Source organism: Carettochelys insculpta, chromosome 18 (assembly GCF_033958435.1).
Source record: "Carettochelys insculpta isolate YL-2023 chromosome 18, ASM3395843v1, whole genome shotgun sequence".
NCBI classification, from domain to species: Eukaryota; Metazoa; Chordata; order Testudines; family Carettochelyidae; genus Carettochelys; species Carettochelys insculpta.
Window position 1 is genome coordinate 4,552,409 of NC_134154.1, and position 16,522 is coordinate 4,568,930.

The 16,522-nt window shown below is 47.4% G+C and overlaps 1 protein-coding gene across 2 annotated transcripts in view; it reads right to left on the reverse strand.

The window, feature by feature from the left end:
• Positions 1-2,411: 2,411 nt before the first annotated feature.
• Positions 2,412-16,522, reverse strand: part of CABP1 (calcium binding protein 1) — a 28,719-nt gene continuing 14,608 nt past the window's right edge. Inside the window, exons 1-7 of one of the 2 annotated variants that reach the window (XM_075012593.1) lie at positions 11,670-11,788; positions 10,828-11,004; positions 6,753-6,783; positions 6,105-6,248; positions 4,550-4,659; positions 3,830-3,977; positions 2,412-3,034 (exon numbers count right to left, since the gene is read on the reverse strand). In XM_075012593.1, the coding sequence (XP_074868694.1) occupies positions 3,009-3,034; positions 3,830-3,977; positions 4,550-4,659; positions 6,105-6,248; positions 6,753-6,783; positions 10,828-11,004; positions 11,670-11,711 (678 nt within the window). In that variant the 5' untranslated portion in view covers positions 11,712-11,788 and the 3' untranslated portion in view covers positions 2,412-3,008. Of the gene's footprint in view, positions 3,035-3,829; positions 3,978-4,549; positions 4,660-6,104; positions 6,249-6,752; positions 6,784-10,827; positions 11,005-11,669; positions 11,789-16,522 lie in introns of those variants that run through there. The other variant, XM_075012592.1, reaches the window with a different exon arrangement.

The following is a 16,522-nucleotide window of genomic DNA, read 5'->3' on the forward strand; positions in this document are numbered from 1 at the left end:
GGGTTGCACAGCTGCTGATGAAGTGTTTTCATTGGGGTTGCCTGGAGGAGATTACACAGGGCCCTCATGGCTGACCTCTCGGGCTTTTCTGTGTCAGGCCCTCTTCAGTTCCTATGGGATGTGAGTGAGCAAGCCTGGTTCACCCAACCCTGTCTGGTAGCATATCACATGAGGACATCCCTTCCTCTGACACTGACCTGGGACTGACTTCCTTCCTGTCTCAGGGAGAGTGTTAGTCCTGATGGGCAGGTGCTGGGCAGGCTTTAGGGCGGTAGTGCCCTCTTTATTATCTCTTCTACTTCCTTTCAGTCCTAAGACTCTGGTGGCTTGGAAAGACCACGAGTACCTGCTCAGAAAAGAAAAGGGAAAGTGGCATATTGTTGTCTCACCCTCAGCACCACACACATCTCTCCACTTACCTTCCTCTGCACCAGCCATACTGCTTATTATTCACTGAATAGCAAGATTACTAGCACCCAGTTTGGCAAAAGAGATGGGGTAGTAGGGCTGGGAGCTGGGTCTAGTTGCAAGAGGGGAGCTCAGTCTCCACAATTCAGTCAGTTCTCAGTCAGGTCGTGGCACCCAACGTTCACTAGTGAGGACGGAGCCCATCCCCACCGGCAATAGGCCACTGAAGTTGTTCGTAACCTTCCAGCACTAGCAGTTTTGATGGAAACTGGTGCAACGGACACAAAAGGCTCTTCACCCTGCTACTAATCCACTAAACCACCCAGGCCCTGTCCCATGCTGGGTTTAAATTAGTAACCTGCAACTGAAAAGCCTGGAGTCATCTTCCCAGTCCCTTGAGTTGTCCTCATCCTTTGGTCGCAGCACTAAAATTACACTAATTCATGAGCTGGACCTCTATTTATTCTGCATAGATGGTGACTTCAATTTGTCTCTGGAGGCACCACTCATTTACTGTAGGGGGAGGTTACTGGATATATAACCTGTGGGACCTATCAATGGTCAGGGTGGCTAAAAACAGAATAGACGCCCATCGATGGGAGGCAGAAGTAGGGCTCAGTGAATATGATATACTGAAACAGAACTGACGCTATCTAGAGGAGCCACGTGGTCACACTCAGTGAAGAACAAAAACGGTTGGACACAGCAGGCCAAGGCCTGGACTACAACGAGAGAGAGAGAAAGGAGACAGATGGAGCCTTGCTTGTTCTATATCGTTCTACGGAGCTATTTGGAAGCCTTCCTGACGCTGGCTGGGAGATGATGAAAGCAAAAGGATTATCTCTGGAATGAGATTATTAGATTGAAGATTTAACCTCTGACCCTGTCAGTACAAAAAAAAAAAAAACAGCAAAACTTGCTGGGATTATTCAAGGTTGCCTAGGCAAATAAAACCAGCCCTGGGAGGAAGTATTTCTGCTGGGACCAACAGCAAACATGGCTTGTATCCCGAACAGCCCTCTCTGACCAATCACGAGGTTGAGCCTGCAGTGAAGAGCTAGTGGGTTTACTGGGAATGCCAAGACTTTCTCCTCAACAGAGGCCTTGGTCTTTCCTGTATACTCTAGCCCAGCTACAGCCTCTCCATGCAGCCTGGTGTGCCCTGAAGCAATCCACAGCCCCAGTGGCTCCATACAGCAGAGCTAGACTCAAGCTTCACAGGCGAAAATGTGTTTAGTGATATTCTTTTCCTCTGGACAGCCCCAGATCTGAGTCAGAAAATCCCCAATCTCTGTCATCACCAAACAGGTGAGGTGCCTTCCTAACTCACATCTGCGAGAGCACCCTTCCCCACAGCACACGCACTGCACCCTCATCCCACAAGTGGGTACTTCAGCAGAGTTATTCTAAGCATAGGTGAGTATTTGAAAGCCCCCAGCAGTGGTAATGAGCAGACAGTCAGTGTGCCCTGTGAGCAAGGTTATGCATTCCAGAGAATGCAGTTTGGACTCTGGGCAACCTCCATGAATTGGTTTATGTTTTTAAATAAATGAAGACAATGTCCCACCATCTGTTGCTGTAGCCGGAGAAGCCTCAGTGCAGGGCCAGGCTGCAAGCAGGCAGCCCAAGACACAAACACTGTGACTACTTTTTTTCCATCCATTCAGTGGCCATGTGCACGCAAGTTCATTCCCACCACCCCACACCTGCAGCGTTCCTATTGCACCGTACGCCACGTGTACACACAGTTACCGTTGTCACACACACATGCACCAAGTCTTTGGTATTTGGAAGTACATAAACCTTGCATGTGTATTATGCAGCCTGTGGCTAGAGTGGCTGGAGATATCGCTCACTCTGAACAGCACCAAGTCAGAAATCCTGCAACAAGCACCAGCTACCTCCCCTGGCTCCACCTTGTCCCCTCAGTCGTCCCATAATAGACTGGGTGGTATGGACTGCTAGCAGCTGCTCCTCCCTTTAGCCCACCCTTCACCTCCCATAGAAAGGCCAGGGCTGCACGTAGCTTCAGTTTGCACATTTACCGCTTTTTTTCCCAAGCATATATTTGGAGTTGCTTTCAGTAAATATAACCGCAGGAGATAAGAGAATGTACTGGGAATGCATAAATAACTCCAGACAGACACACAGCAAACACAGACACAGTTCACCAAGGAAATCCACCAGAATGCGACCTGCTGCAGCCACCAATCCCAGATGGCTTTGCTTTCATCCTCCAGTCCCAGATGGTCTCTCCCCTTGCTTTGCAGCAGTTGGTGGGTGAATAAAAGCAGGAGGGGAAGAGTCTAAAGTCGCAAACATCTCATGAAAACATCGTGGCTTGTCCTGGCGCTGCAGTTTCCTGCTGTCGCCTTCTCTGAGGAACAGTTCCAGTTATAGGAAGTTATGAGTCTTTCACAGTGTGAAAGGGTGGAGGGTTATGGGGACCACTTTGGGATAAGAGAGGCGGGTCGTCTCGCACTACCTCAAACGCATCCAGCCTATAAACCTTTGCACAGGAACATTGGGGCTAGATGCTCCTCTCAGGTCCTCTTCTGCCCTCACTGAGGTGCTGGTTCCTCTTCAGATGGGCACCGGCTTCAACGGGACATCATCCTAACAAACTCTGCAGTCATTGACAAACAGAGATGCTAGAGGCGAACACACCAACTGCACCACACTTTCCCATCCCACCTGTCATCATGCTAAGACACTGTGCAACCCACTGGAAAACCCCACCCTCACAGCTCACTGATTTAGTTTCTGGAGAGTTTATGCAACAAGTTACAAGAATCCACTAGCAAGGGCAGTTTATCATTTGGCACACCTGCCGTAAAACAATGTAGTATAGTATCTCATTTCCACACTAAATTCCGGGGGATGCTGACATACGTCCACACAGCAGCTGGGAGACGTGATTCCCAGCTTGAATAAATGTAAATGCACTAGCTCTGCCCAGAGCAGCACACCAAAATAGCAGTGTGGCCACAGTGGCATGGGTGGCAGCTCAGGGGAGCCGCTTGAGTACACATGGTCATTGGGGAGGAAACAGAAATCCACCACTGGGCTGCACATGGTCAGAGTGAGGTTTATCCCCTGATATAGGGGCAGTCTGTCCTAGTATGAGATCCATGGAGACACACATCACTGAGATTCATTGAGAAGCATTGTACACCTGACAGCACTAACCAGGAATTTCCTATAGCAGCCATCTCTCCCTCAATAGCCTTATCCTAACCACAGGGAATCCCCAGGAGACTGTGACCCATCTGCCCATCACCCTGTTCCACAGACACCTGAGCGTCTTAGAGCATGCAGGTCTTTTCCCTTCCTGCATCCCTGGAGCAGGGCAGTGACCCAGTTTCGGGGCCAAATCCTGCCTGACCCCAGTGAAGATGGACTGTGGTGTGTTCTCTCTCACCTTCAAAATCCACACGCCCATCACCATTCAGGTCCACATCTCGGATGATCTCTTCAATATCCCGATGGCCCACCTGTTGCCCCAGCAGCTTCTTCATGGCCTCCCGCAGCTCGCTGGTGCTGATCTCTCCATCACCATTGGTGTCAAACTGAAGGGAGGTAACAAACAACAGCAGAAAGACGAGAGTCAGATGGATCCACAGTTACTTTCTTGGGTCTCTACAATGTCCAGATTTCTGACCTATGTTTCCTGCCCACCCTCTGGAGTGTACATATGAGGTCCATATGGAAGTCTGTGAGGTCCCCTGATTCCCCTCTTTCCTCCCTGGGGCATCTTCTCTCCTCCTGCTCTGGTGTCAGTCTGGTCCCTCAGGTCCTTTTTCTTTGCTGACAGACCCCACACATTATTGCTGTGCTTGGTCCATCTTCCCCCTTTATTCCCTTTTGGGCCTCTGCTCTCCCTGTTTCATTCCTTGTGCTCCCCTCCTTTCTGCACGTGGTTTCTCCTCTTTCCTTCTCAGGCCCCTCTTTAGTGTAGATGCCCATTCCTCCTCCTCATTCCCCCGCTGGTCTTCCCTCTTTCCTGCCTTTGCTCTTCCCATCTCTCCACTCTGACAGGATCATGCAGAATTGGGGGGCCCTCACATCTCTGAGGGGGTGAGGCAGAAAGGGAAGCTCTCCCCTATCCAAAGGGGGTCATGCAGCATCAGGGGTTTCTCACCTCTCGGAAGGCATCACGCAGCTCCTTTACACCAATCATATCTGCAGTTTCTGCCAAAAGCTTTGGTCCCATCAGCTCCACAAAATCTTCAAAATCCACATGGCCACCCACTTGGGACCAAGGGGAAATTTGTGTGTAAGACATTAATATGCCCTTCTGCCTCAGCCCAGCCATGCCCCCAGGTTAACAAGTCCCCACATAGCTTCCACTGGAAATCAGCCACCCCAAGAGGGCCAGGGAATGACTCTCCAGGGGGCGCAGCACAAAAGTGCATTTCGGGGGGGAGAAGCAAAGGTGGCTTTACGCCATGTTAGCACCCTTTGAATTCTGGGCTGTGCCAAAAGAGTCCCAGCTTCCCTAAATTACAGCAGCCCATCCCAGGCTGCCTATGGATTCCAAGCAGCTCAGAATCCTCACATCACTGTGAGCTATGGATCTACTCCCATTTTTCACCACCCATCAGGGTTTTAGGGGAGGCAAGCACTTGGCAGCCCTGTGCTGGTGTGGCTGAACCAAGGGAAATCTGCCTCAACCAGTTCTATCTCCAGTATGGGGCCTATTCCATATCAGTGGAGAAAATCTACCCCAGAACCTCAACACCACCCAAGCAGGACAAGCTATTTGTAACCAACGCTGTAGCCAACAATTTCAGTCATTTTCCTGATTATGAAGTAGCTGCAATTGTTGAGGAGTTCCTCAAATTCCTACCCATTGGTCTGATCACCAGCCTGACCTAATTATTTCGTCTGTGGATCACATGGCAAGCAGTGCCCTGATTATGTGCTATTTGTTATGCGCTATTCTCACATGGAACTGTTTCTACTCCCTCTCTGGGTGATTAACACTTTCTAGCCCAGGGAATATTCCAAAGAATGGCTAGTGAATACTCCTGTGGGCACCATACTGCACTTTGGCAGATAGGCAGGTGTAAGCACAGAGAACAGGTGATAGAACGATGCAGCCACACCCAAACACAGACATGTTTGCAAATATACTTCCCCATTATTCCTCCTTTCGTGTGACACCAGGTGAACAGAAACCAGCCCCTCAGCCCATCGCATCTCGCACACCAGAGCCATCTCCTTAATACACTCACACCTCAGACTGAACACCACAGCACTTTGCTCCAACAAAGCCCCATCCTCATGCCAAAGGATCTCCTTTCTCTTATGCCCAGGCTCCCTCCTCAGCACACACTGCCTAGACCAGGTTAGATACAATAACATGCAACACCCGCACACCAATGCCTCAAACACCCATATCACGTGGTCCTATGCTGGTGTGTTTGTCTCAACACATTCCTCTCTGACCTCACTATCTATAAATCCAGCAAGGTTGTTAGGCTGGAGACAAGCAAACTGGCTGATACCCAGAGAACCAGGCAAACAGACAGATGGATTAGCAGAGAGACTGGGTGGAAGAAATGCCAGCAGCGAGAAGAACAAAGGAAGAGGAAGCAAGGAGCAGCAGAGAGCGAGGGACTGAGAGCTAAATCCCAAGCCACAGAGGCAGAGAATGGCAGTGACGGGAACATGCAAGGCAGGGATGCACTCACAGTTCATGTTGATCTGCTGGGATAGCTCTATGAGCTCCATCTCGGTGGGCATGTAGCCCATGGTCCGCATGCAGTTCCCCAGGTCCCTGCAGTTGATAAATCCATCCTTGTCTTTATCAAACTCCTTGAAGGCTTCTCTTAACTCTGCAATAAGGACAATGCTGTCAGTGACAGTGTTAGCCACATTTCTCAGAACACCCTGTAAGGAGTCAGCAGCGCTCCTATGATTGCTAGGATCTCAGAAATGTTCTCCAGGAAGATGCAGGCTCCTGCAGATGCCCCAGACAGAAGCTGGAACTGAAGGAGCTCAGCGCTTCCCCACAACTAGCACTGCTGGATCAATCCCTATAGCAGTCTCTTCTCAGACTGCAGAGTCTGAGTTGTCAGTCAGATTTCCTACATTCTACAGCTCTCCTGCTGGAGGTAGAACAAATGAGATCTCCCCCAAACTCATTCCTCTAACACTATGCTCCACAGCCCCTCTGTTAGGAGATGGAGTGCATATGAGATGCCCCGAAGTCAGCGCTCCTGCACCATTCCCAAGGGGCACAGCTACCTTTTTTAATGTAGATTTCATCCCCCGTGATCAGTGTACATTTTCACTGAGCAGGGAGAAAGGGAGAGGTGGAGGAAGGGTTGTACTCTTACCTTCAATCTCTTCGGGTCGCAGTTCTCTGTCCTGCAATGAGAGGAGAACATTTTCTGTTAAACCCACTGTTTGGTAGGAAACAGCACCAGAACAGCATTTGTGAGGATGGGCAGGTACGGGAGCATCACGCACAAGCCGGAAACTGACAGAAGAAACAAGAAGGTGATGACATGTTTAATCCCATCTAGTTGGCCAGGCTTTAGCATCACTCCATTTCCTCTTAGGAGGGTGCCAACAGCTGCCTGCACACTTCTCTGGGAAAGCTCATCTCCATTTCACCTGCTGGCCAGGTGGCCAAATAGAAGTGTTCTTCCAAACCTCAGTTCCAGGGCAACACAGGCTTCTCAAAGGGACTCCAGCACTCCACTCCAGATGGATGAGCTGGCACTGAGAGCCTCCACTGTGTGCCTGTATCATTCCCCTCCAGTGACTCTGGGAGGCAGAGTCTGTCATGGCTGTAGTTCGGAGCTCCTCTGAAGCTCTTACCGTATTCCCTACAGCAACTCCTGCTGGGAACATCTGGGTCTGGAAATAGCTGTGAGCTGCCCCACAACCAGCAAGCCTTTGGCGATTGCTGCGGGGACGGAAAGCAGCCATGAGCTCTCCCAATCCTATTCCCTAGAGCCACTCCTGCAAGGAGGGACTGGAACTGTAGAAGCAATGAGCTCACCCCAGATACAAACATTTCAAAGCCAGGCAGGTAGGCAGAGAAACAAAATATACAGCAGCAAGGTCATCTACAAATAAAACAGGACAAGGATTCACCATGATCAGGAAACACTGCAACTTCAAACATCCAATTTGTGTTTTTTGTCAGAGAGGGGAGGGATGTAAAAGAGTATAGGAAAACTCCAGAGACTGCACCAAGAGGAAGAAAAAATGATCGTGAAAATGCACTGCTTCCTGGTTACTAAAAACCCCTTTTAGCTCCACTCCTGGCTCCCAGGCAAATTCAGAATATCTGAGAATTTGGAAACAAGCTAAATCTCCCTTCTTGTCCGAGACCTGGCTTCTCCCCTCATCTGTCAGGGGTCTGCAGCCTCATCACAGGTCCCTGGGAACTATACCCTTGATCTGTTTCATAAGGATGAGCTCTTGCTAATTAACCGCAGGCTTCTGTGGTAACTCTAGCGGCAGCTGCCCAGAGAATACAGCAAACTAGGACATACACTGGTTTATGTCCGTGCAGATAGGGGCTGTGCCAGGGAAGCAATCAGCTTCCCATTCATAACCTTCCCAGAGGCATCGCTGTGCTGCATGGAACTTTCAGAGGACTCTAGCTCTGTCGTTTCATCCTTCACAGATCTGGTCATTTCAAACATGTCATCCCATTTCTTCTGCTTTCATAGACACTGATTTGTAAAGAGTTCACATACTTTAAAATAGGCATCAGAGGCCTCATTGCCTTCCTATCATTGATATTGTAATGAATTACAAAGTCACAAGATCAGCAACATGGTGCTTACTATGTGCCAAGGCTTGCCATGGCTGAGCCCTGGCAGCTCTAGGCTTGGCAGTTTGTAGCCCCAGCACCTCTGGGCTTGCTGCATTAGTTATGAAAGTAAAAACATTGCTTGAGCACTGGCACCTCTTTCATTGCAAATTAAGCATATCACCAGCCAAGAGTCTCCAAGCTCTTTCTGACCCTTAAGGACCCACAAATCATTCTTGAGCACCACTAGTTTGATCAGGACTGTTCAAAATACAGAGGTATCATCACCAACTCCATGTTACAGAACAGTGAATCGACTCATGCAAGGTCACCCACTGCATCTGCGGCAGCATCTGGCTGAGAACACAAGTTTCCTGTCTTCTAGGCCTGTGCTTTAACCATAAGAGCTGGCTGTAGCCCAGGAGATGTCTGCAACCCCATTAGAGTCAGCATCATGAACACATGAGAATGTCCACGAGGGAGCCACAAGACTTTTTTTGCTTGGACTTGATTTTTGCACACAAAGGCATTTGCACATGCAGAGATGTGAACACTTCTTTGTGTGTTCAGACTCTATCATCAGAGGGAACCAGTGACTGTGTGTGCAAAGAAGAGGCCACTCCAGCCCCCTTGAAAAAATTTAGCCCAAGCTGTAACTAGCATCAAGAGGAGATTTTCTGTTCTAAAGTCCACGGAAGATCCCTTAAAATGATTAAATAGGAAAACATCTGCTTAAGAAGAAATCAATCAGCTGAATCAGTGTAAAGATTTCAAGCAGAACATATGGTGAAAGGGCTACACCTGTTCAAAGAGCTCAGGTCCCAGGAATGCAATAGAGGTGAGCATCAACCACTCCATCATAAGAAACTTTCTTGCATTAATTTATTTCTGTCCTATGCACAGTAATTCTGCTCGTTTAACGAGTCAACATGGAGAACAGCTGTTTATAAACATATACACTCCATACCGGGGCTGTTGTCAGAGATGTCTACACTCCTCTCTCTGGAGCCTTTTACGATATTATGATTTTCCAGGCTCTGGACATGCTGGCTATGTCTATATGGCAGGCACTATTTTGGGATACAAAGGTTTCAAACAGTTTTCAAGATAATGGGTGTGCTATTCCAGCACCCCGTAAACCTCATTGCAGGAAGAGTACGCAGATGCCTCAAAATAGGGCTTTATTTTGGCATGTTTAGACAGCGTCACATGCCGAAATAACCTATTGCAAAATCGACTCAAAATAAGTTAGCCAGTTTGCATAGTCTCTTGAAAGCTATTGACATTCTAAACGGAATTTGTATCTAGTTCTTTATATAAGCACATGTGATTTGGCAGATGTTTGTATGTCAGTATATAGATGTGTGTGCATTTACTTGAGAATATTTCGTAGTATTACTGTACTGGCTCAGGATTGTCTACTAATGGTTAGAGGCAGCAGAAGATAAGTACTTGCAGTGAGCAATAACTAGTAATGGAAATTTGCCTTCAGCTCAAGTGGAAGTGGATTTCGGAACTACTGTACAGGTTCTTGATCCTATTTCTGCTACGGGACACGTGTATCTTTGCATGTGAATATATAGAACAGAGATTTTCACGGAGGGATGCTGGACAACTGGATTTTAACTGCCAAACATTGAGAATGAGCTTGGTTTGACTGGAAGCACATGTAACGTACTGGACAAGTGTATGTAAGTGTGATGATCTAATCACCTATATGCATATATGTATGTTAATAATAAAGTGTCTTTATATATGTGGTTAAGTACATGGTAGCACAGATGTTAAATGTTGATTTGCAGGGATATGGGCCTTATGTTATTGTGAATGTACAGTACACAAGCACATCTCTGTATATTTGACATGTCTCTGTGTGGGTATATTTGTGCATATTTTTCAAGTTGCCGGCATGGATGGGGATGTAAGCTAATATATGCCTGGATGGATGGAAATATCAATATAGGTGTGTACTGTATATTAGTGGATGTACAGGTAGTGGTACTTGTTCTTGCAGTACTATTTGCAGGTGTTTGAATGAATAGCTATTTGGGGATTTGCATGTATGTGTTATGTATGTATTCTCCTTTGCAGACATAACACTGTGCATGGCTGTGGGTATAAACTTGAGCTTTTGTTTCAGAGTGAATGTGGATGAATACATATCTCAGGGAGTATTTGAGTGTGTTCACTCACTTCTGTGTACTAATGGGCTCAGTTTTCAAATGTGGAGACCTTGATGGGACAGTCAAATCCAATGAGGCACATATACTGGCCATTTAGGCCCTACGTACTCATCTGAGACTCCCTATATGGGATGTGGACATCTCACTGGAGTATCATATTTGAACATTGGACTCCACAGGTATAGCTGAGTCTGTATGACTGTGTGAGTGTTTCATTGCATAGTGATCTATCCAGCTGTATGTATATTTCTACAATGCCTACCACCTAGGTGCTAGGTATCACTGCACGTCTTCCACTCCACGTGCCTATGAATGTATGTGAATCTCTAAATCTGCATTTGAATGTCTGAGTCTGCAAGTTTGTGACCTGGGGCTGGGGAATCTCAGAGTCCCACACATGCAGCAATGTGGGCATCGTGTTTAGTGTGTTTCTTGCCCAGCAGGGTGTAACTTACGTACAGGCTGCCTGTTTTCTGCGAAGCCCTTCCTCAGGAAGATGCATGCTGGCCCCAGCAGGTTGTGCATGACGGCGCAGTTCTGGGCCAGCACCATGAGTGGACCTTGGTACTCGCAGGCTGACGGCCCCTCCTCACTCGTCTGGACAGCCTTATAGCTCGTCTTCTCCTCATGACGGATCTTCCCAGTCAATCAGCAGCAAGTAAACAATACAACAGAGGAAGTTACCTCCCCATGTCTCTCAGTCTTTGATCTCATGGTTTATTAGGGTGCCTGACAGACTAATTAACCCTAAATTTCCTTCATCCTTCCATGCTGGGTCCCTCCCCCCCAGTCTATTACAGTTTTGTATAGGAAGAGCACGTGAACAGGAGTTCACTGACAATGACTGATAAAAGCCCAGCCAACAAGGAAGATTTCACTTAAAAGACATCAAACTTAAAGGTGCACACATCCCTCCAGCTACAGATGAAAGGGCCAAGCTAGAAAATTAACTTCTCCTGTTCCTCCCATCGCCAGCCCCAGAGTGAATGGTTTGATGTCTGACCTACATGGGAACAGCACAGCCAGACATAGCAGTCTGCATACGTACAGAGGGAGATTACAGAGAGAGAAGCTTCCCTCAGAGACCTCCACTGAACAGCAGGCACAGAACCTGCTCAGAGAGACCTCACTTTCAGGCAACACAGTTCAAATGCTCGGTAGAACACCTTTACCACAATCATTCTAATACCTTCAGAGAGCTGTTCACAGTGTGAACAAGCTGGGTTCCAGACAATTACAATCCTCGTTAGTTAAAATAACTGACCAAGACTATGAAAATGTAGCCTATTCCAACAACTTACAGTCCCAAAGTCCCTGTCCCAGCAACCTCGTCTGCTCTGCATTTTCACACGCTGGTCTCAAGGAGTCCTTACATCCCAGCTAGTTGGGGTTCCAGAATAGACTCTGAGGCTAGAGCTCCAGGCTTCACTGAAGAGCTACTGCTTCCCTTATATAGAAATGCTTTTCCCTGGCAGGGAAGTGTCTCACCCTGGTATTCCCATGCAACTATAAAAAGCCAGCACTACCCACAGGTCCTTTGGTTTTATACAATAAACATTAATGATCACATTTCTGCTTCAGGAATGAGCTCCAGCTTGTACAGATGGCATTCCCAGAGTCCATCAGCGCAGCCATTGTCTTTCTCTCATTCTTTAAAATACATCATGAACTTCTTCCTTCAGGGCTGAGAAGCAGGCTGCTTGTGCTCCCCACTCACATGTGCTCACCATTAGTGTAATTATTTGCTGTGGCTGCCACATGTTACTGCAGCACACACACACTTTGCAGTTTACATTTTTAAACACAGTCTTGAGACAATCTGCTCATGTGTAATGTCATGTTGATATCCAGCAAAAGCACCAAGAATAATGTAACACAAAAAGACATGCACGAAAGAAAGGAAAGAGCAGAACAGGATTCTAATTGCAATCACAGTTGGGAAGGAAGCCCTTCACCTAATTGTACATGGCGGATGGGAATTTTATCCTTACACTATAACAGTCTAACACCAACCCACAGCTTGCGCATCACAGGGGCAACTAATTGTCATGCCATTTGTGTGGTAACAATATAAATATTTGTCATTTTGATACAACACGTTTTATAAATCTCAAGCTTTATTTCCCAGAGTCTTTTTCAAGACAGAATATGAGAGACTTAAACTATACCCCTCAGGGCAAATCTGTCATGGGAGTCATTCCACTGAAGCCAAATGAAAGGTAAGAGGTTCCAAAGCCTATTCGTAATCCCATTCTGAGCCAGCTAGTTTCCAATCTTATTATGAAGTTAATGGAGTTCCCCCAAGGATGAGAGTTGCCCATTATTTACCTAGGTGGGCAGAAATCACAATCTGAGGAGAGAATTGCCAGAGACACACAGGCCACATCTACACGAGCAAGATCTTTCAGAAAATCCGGTCCTTTTTTGAAAGAACACATGGAGTGTCAACACACAAAATGCACTTTTTCAGTTCGAAATCGAAAGAATGCGGGTCTTCGTCCAGAAGCCCTCTTCTGCTCTCAGATCAAGAAAAGTGCCTCCTTTCAAAAGCTTCTTTCAAAAAAAAAAAAAAAAAAAAAGCATGTGTAGACACTTGGCAGGCCCATTGTTCAAAAGAGCAGTCTTCATGGCGCCGGATTTTTCAATTCCTGGCCATTCTTTCGAAAGAGCAGGGGCTGGGTGCATGATCCCTATCGAAAGAGCAGATCAATCTTTCAATCTGCATTTTTTGTGTGTGGATGCACTCTTTTGAAAGAAGTTTTTTCAGAACAGATCTTCTGAAAGAACTTCTTCTGAAAGATCGCTGTAGCGTAGATATAGCCAGAATGGGCTGATTCACAGAACCAGAGGTAGAGCGGCGAAAGGGAATGGGACTTCTCTGCCTTGGTGCAACACAACATGAGTCGCCCCTCCACCCTCGGCAGATAATGAGATGGGGTCGTTTACAGGGCTCACTGAGAACTGCCCTACAAAGCACTAGTCACTGCTGCTGTCCATTTGCACTCTGCCCACCCCAAAATGGTACTGGAAAGTCTCTCTTCCCTCATGTACCCTATAAACACATTAAGCAGCTCTACAAGAGCGGGATATGAGGCAGAACAATGCCAGCCACCTGTCGGCGGCAGATGCAGCAACACACAGATCTGAGTACTGACAGAAGAAATGAAGAGGCAGAAGCAGAGCATGCTTCCCCACATTCCTCTGCCAATGTGCCTCCGGGACACATCCTGTGCGAGCGACACTCCAGAGTGCTGAGATGTATCCCATTTACATGCAGGCACCTCTGCTGAGACTGTCTGTTAGTGTAATGACTGCGCACATGGCGCACTATCAACAAGAGACTGGACAGGACTGAATTATGATCACTATCAACCAGGGACAGATGTGTACCAGGGACATGGGAGAAAAGGTTTATTTAGGCAACAGCATCCGGTCAGTTGGTCAGGAAAGCTGGCAGCTCCACAAGTCTCGGTATATCTATGTAGAGATCATCGCTTATGTGTACACAGCTTTTTATGCTGCCTCCGCAATTCAGAGCACTGCAGTGAGGGAAGATGCTAAGGAGAGTGTTTAGGTGGCTGATGATTATCTGTCCCTGAAGCTCTGCTTGTCCCCTTGCCTTGGTTTGAAATGATGCCCACAATGTAAAAAAAAGGCAGCATCTCTGTCATCCAAAATCCATCCTTCTGCTCCCTGAGGGAGGTTTGTCAAAAGCAAGAGGCCTCCAGACTCCTAACTCTGTACTCCTAGTCACGTTAACATCTCTGTTCCCACTTGACAGGCCGCATCTGGATAGAACAAATGGAGGACACCAGCAAGAAGAGGGCCCTGCTTGACCTCATTCTACTCAGGGTCTGATCTTGTAAGGTACTCTAACTCCAGGCTGCAGTGAGATCAACAGCAGTAAGGGAAGTTGGCACTGGGCCCTGAGGCCTTAATGTAAGGGCCAAAGTGGAGCTTGCAGAATTCTACAATGTGGCCAGCAGGCTTCCTCATCCTTAACCCCTCTCCTTCCTAGTTTTGGGAATTATGTGCAGCATGCGTCACTTTACATGGCTCTTAAGAATGAAGGATTAAATACAAATCAAGGTAGGACCTAGACAGGTTACAAGATCCAGAATGCAATGACCTGTTTTGATTTTTGCTGCCAGGGTATGTTGCATGCTGGGACCCCTGTTTCCCGCACATCACATCTCCACATTAGAGACCAGCGCAGGCACATTCTGTTCCATGTTTATGTGCATTGGAAGGAGGATGCACATGGCCAGAATGGCCCTTTCAGATGTGCAAAGTTTAGGCACCTCCAGCTGGCTGAACCCCAAGTGCTTCTCCTGCTTCTTCCCCAGGGTCACTCTGACCAAAAGGAAGAGCTCTGCACTGTACAGCTGCTTTGGAATGAATTGCCTCATTATTTACCTCATAAATCAGCTGGGCCTGCTGGGGGGAGGCTCCTCCTGCACAGCAATGCTCTGTACTTAGCAGGAAAGAATCCCGGTTTAATTTACATCTGTGTCTCCTTTGTGGTTGCCAAGCTTACAGCAGTGAGCTGCCCCGCAAAAGTGACAAGCCCAAGGCCAGAAGAAACTCACTCCTAGTGAGGCCTCCATGCCATGAACTCCCTCGTGGCAGGGCCAGTTCACACCTGTGGAGGCCTCCATGCCAGGAGTGTCTTCGTGGCAAAGGCAGGTACTCAGTGACTCCAGGCTGTAGTGAACATTCTCACAGCCATGCCATTTCAAGGCCCCCTTGCTGCGAACTCACTCAGCAGAGTGCACTGTCACTGCCTGTTACAACCTTCCCCTTTGCAAGGAACAGGCAGAGTATTATGTAGTGACATAATATTTGGTTCAGCAGCCTCAAGGGAATGCCTTCCTCCAGCTGTCCTAATGGGCACATTCTATCCCCACATCTTCATCAGCCTGACAGGCAGTGTCCAGGGAGAACCATTCCCATCGCCAATTCAGCCCAGAGTGGTAGCACAGTCTCTAAATCGAATTAATCCCTGAACCATTCTGCGATCTAAGCACACAGTGGCCCCAAGGTAAAATGCAAACAGACACACAGAGCAGCACAAGTGGGCACGAATGTGTACATACATGGAACTAGGGTAGGCACGAGAGAAAGCATGAACACATGCCCCTGAGCAAACATACCAAACACAGGCTCACACGTGGGTGTGCACACGTCACAGAAAACAGGCACAGACTTATACATAAGCCCATGCACAAGCACGGATACAGACATACGAGGAAATACACAAATACTCAGATCCACACATCTGTGAGGATGCCCAAGAATAAATGCACACATATGCACGTTCACTCACACTTACACTTGTGAACACATCCTGCTGCACATACTTACCCACACATGCTTACAAGCTGGCAGATGTTGCACAACTATAAATGAGCACACACACATCTGCAGATATACACATGGAAATGCACTCCCACACAACAAGCATTCATGTGCCAGGGTGGTTTTGGACATTAGGAAAAACTTCCTACTGTCAGGGTGGTTAAACACTAGAATAAACTGTCTAGGGAGGTTTTGGAATCTCCTTCACTGGAGATAGTTAAGAGCAGGTTAGATAGGCACCTATCAGGGACGGTCTAGACAGTGCTTGGGCCTGTCGTGAGGTCAGGCGACTGGACTCGATGGCCTCTCAAGGTCCCTTCCAGTTCTAGTGTTCTATGATTCTAAGTTCTTATTTGCATACTCGCAGAGAGGGACATATGCTAACAAATTTGTGTGTGCCCCCATTTCCACGTGCATGTCAGCACACACATAAAAACCACAACTAGACAGATAAGTCTTAATTTGCACTCCTGCATACCCACACAAATATGTGCGCATGATCACATATGTGCATGTATAATGAAATAATATAGACACGAACGGGCATACATGCACAGATACATACACAAAACTTGTGAGTGGACAAGATACATGTATATGCCCGTACACACACTTACATTAGGATGGAAACATGCCTACCTGCATGCTTGCCTATGTACACACATATTCACAGACCAGCTGTGGCATTCATCATCAGAGGTTCCGAACAACGCACTTTCATTAGGAGTTCTCAGAAAAAAGGACTTATGGAGGGTGTTGAATACTTGGCAGACCAGTCTTCATGTTCCTCCCACCT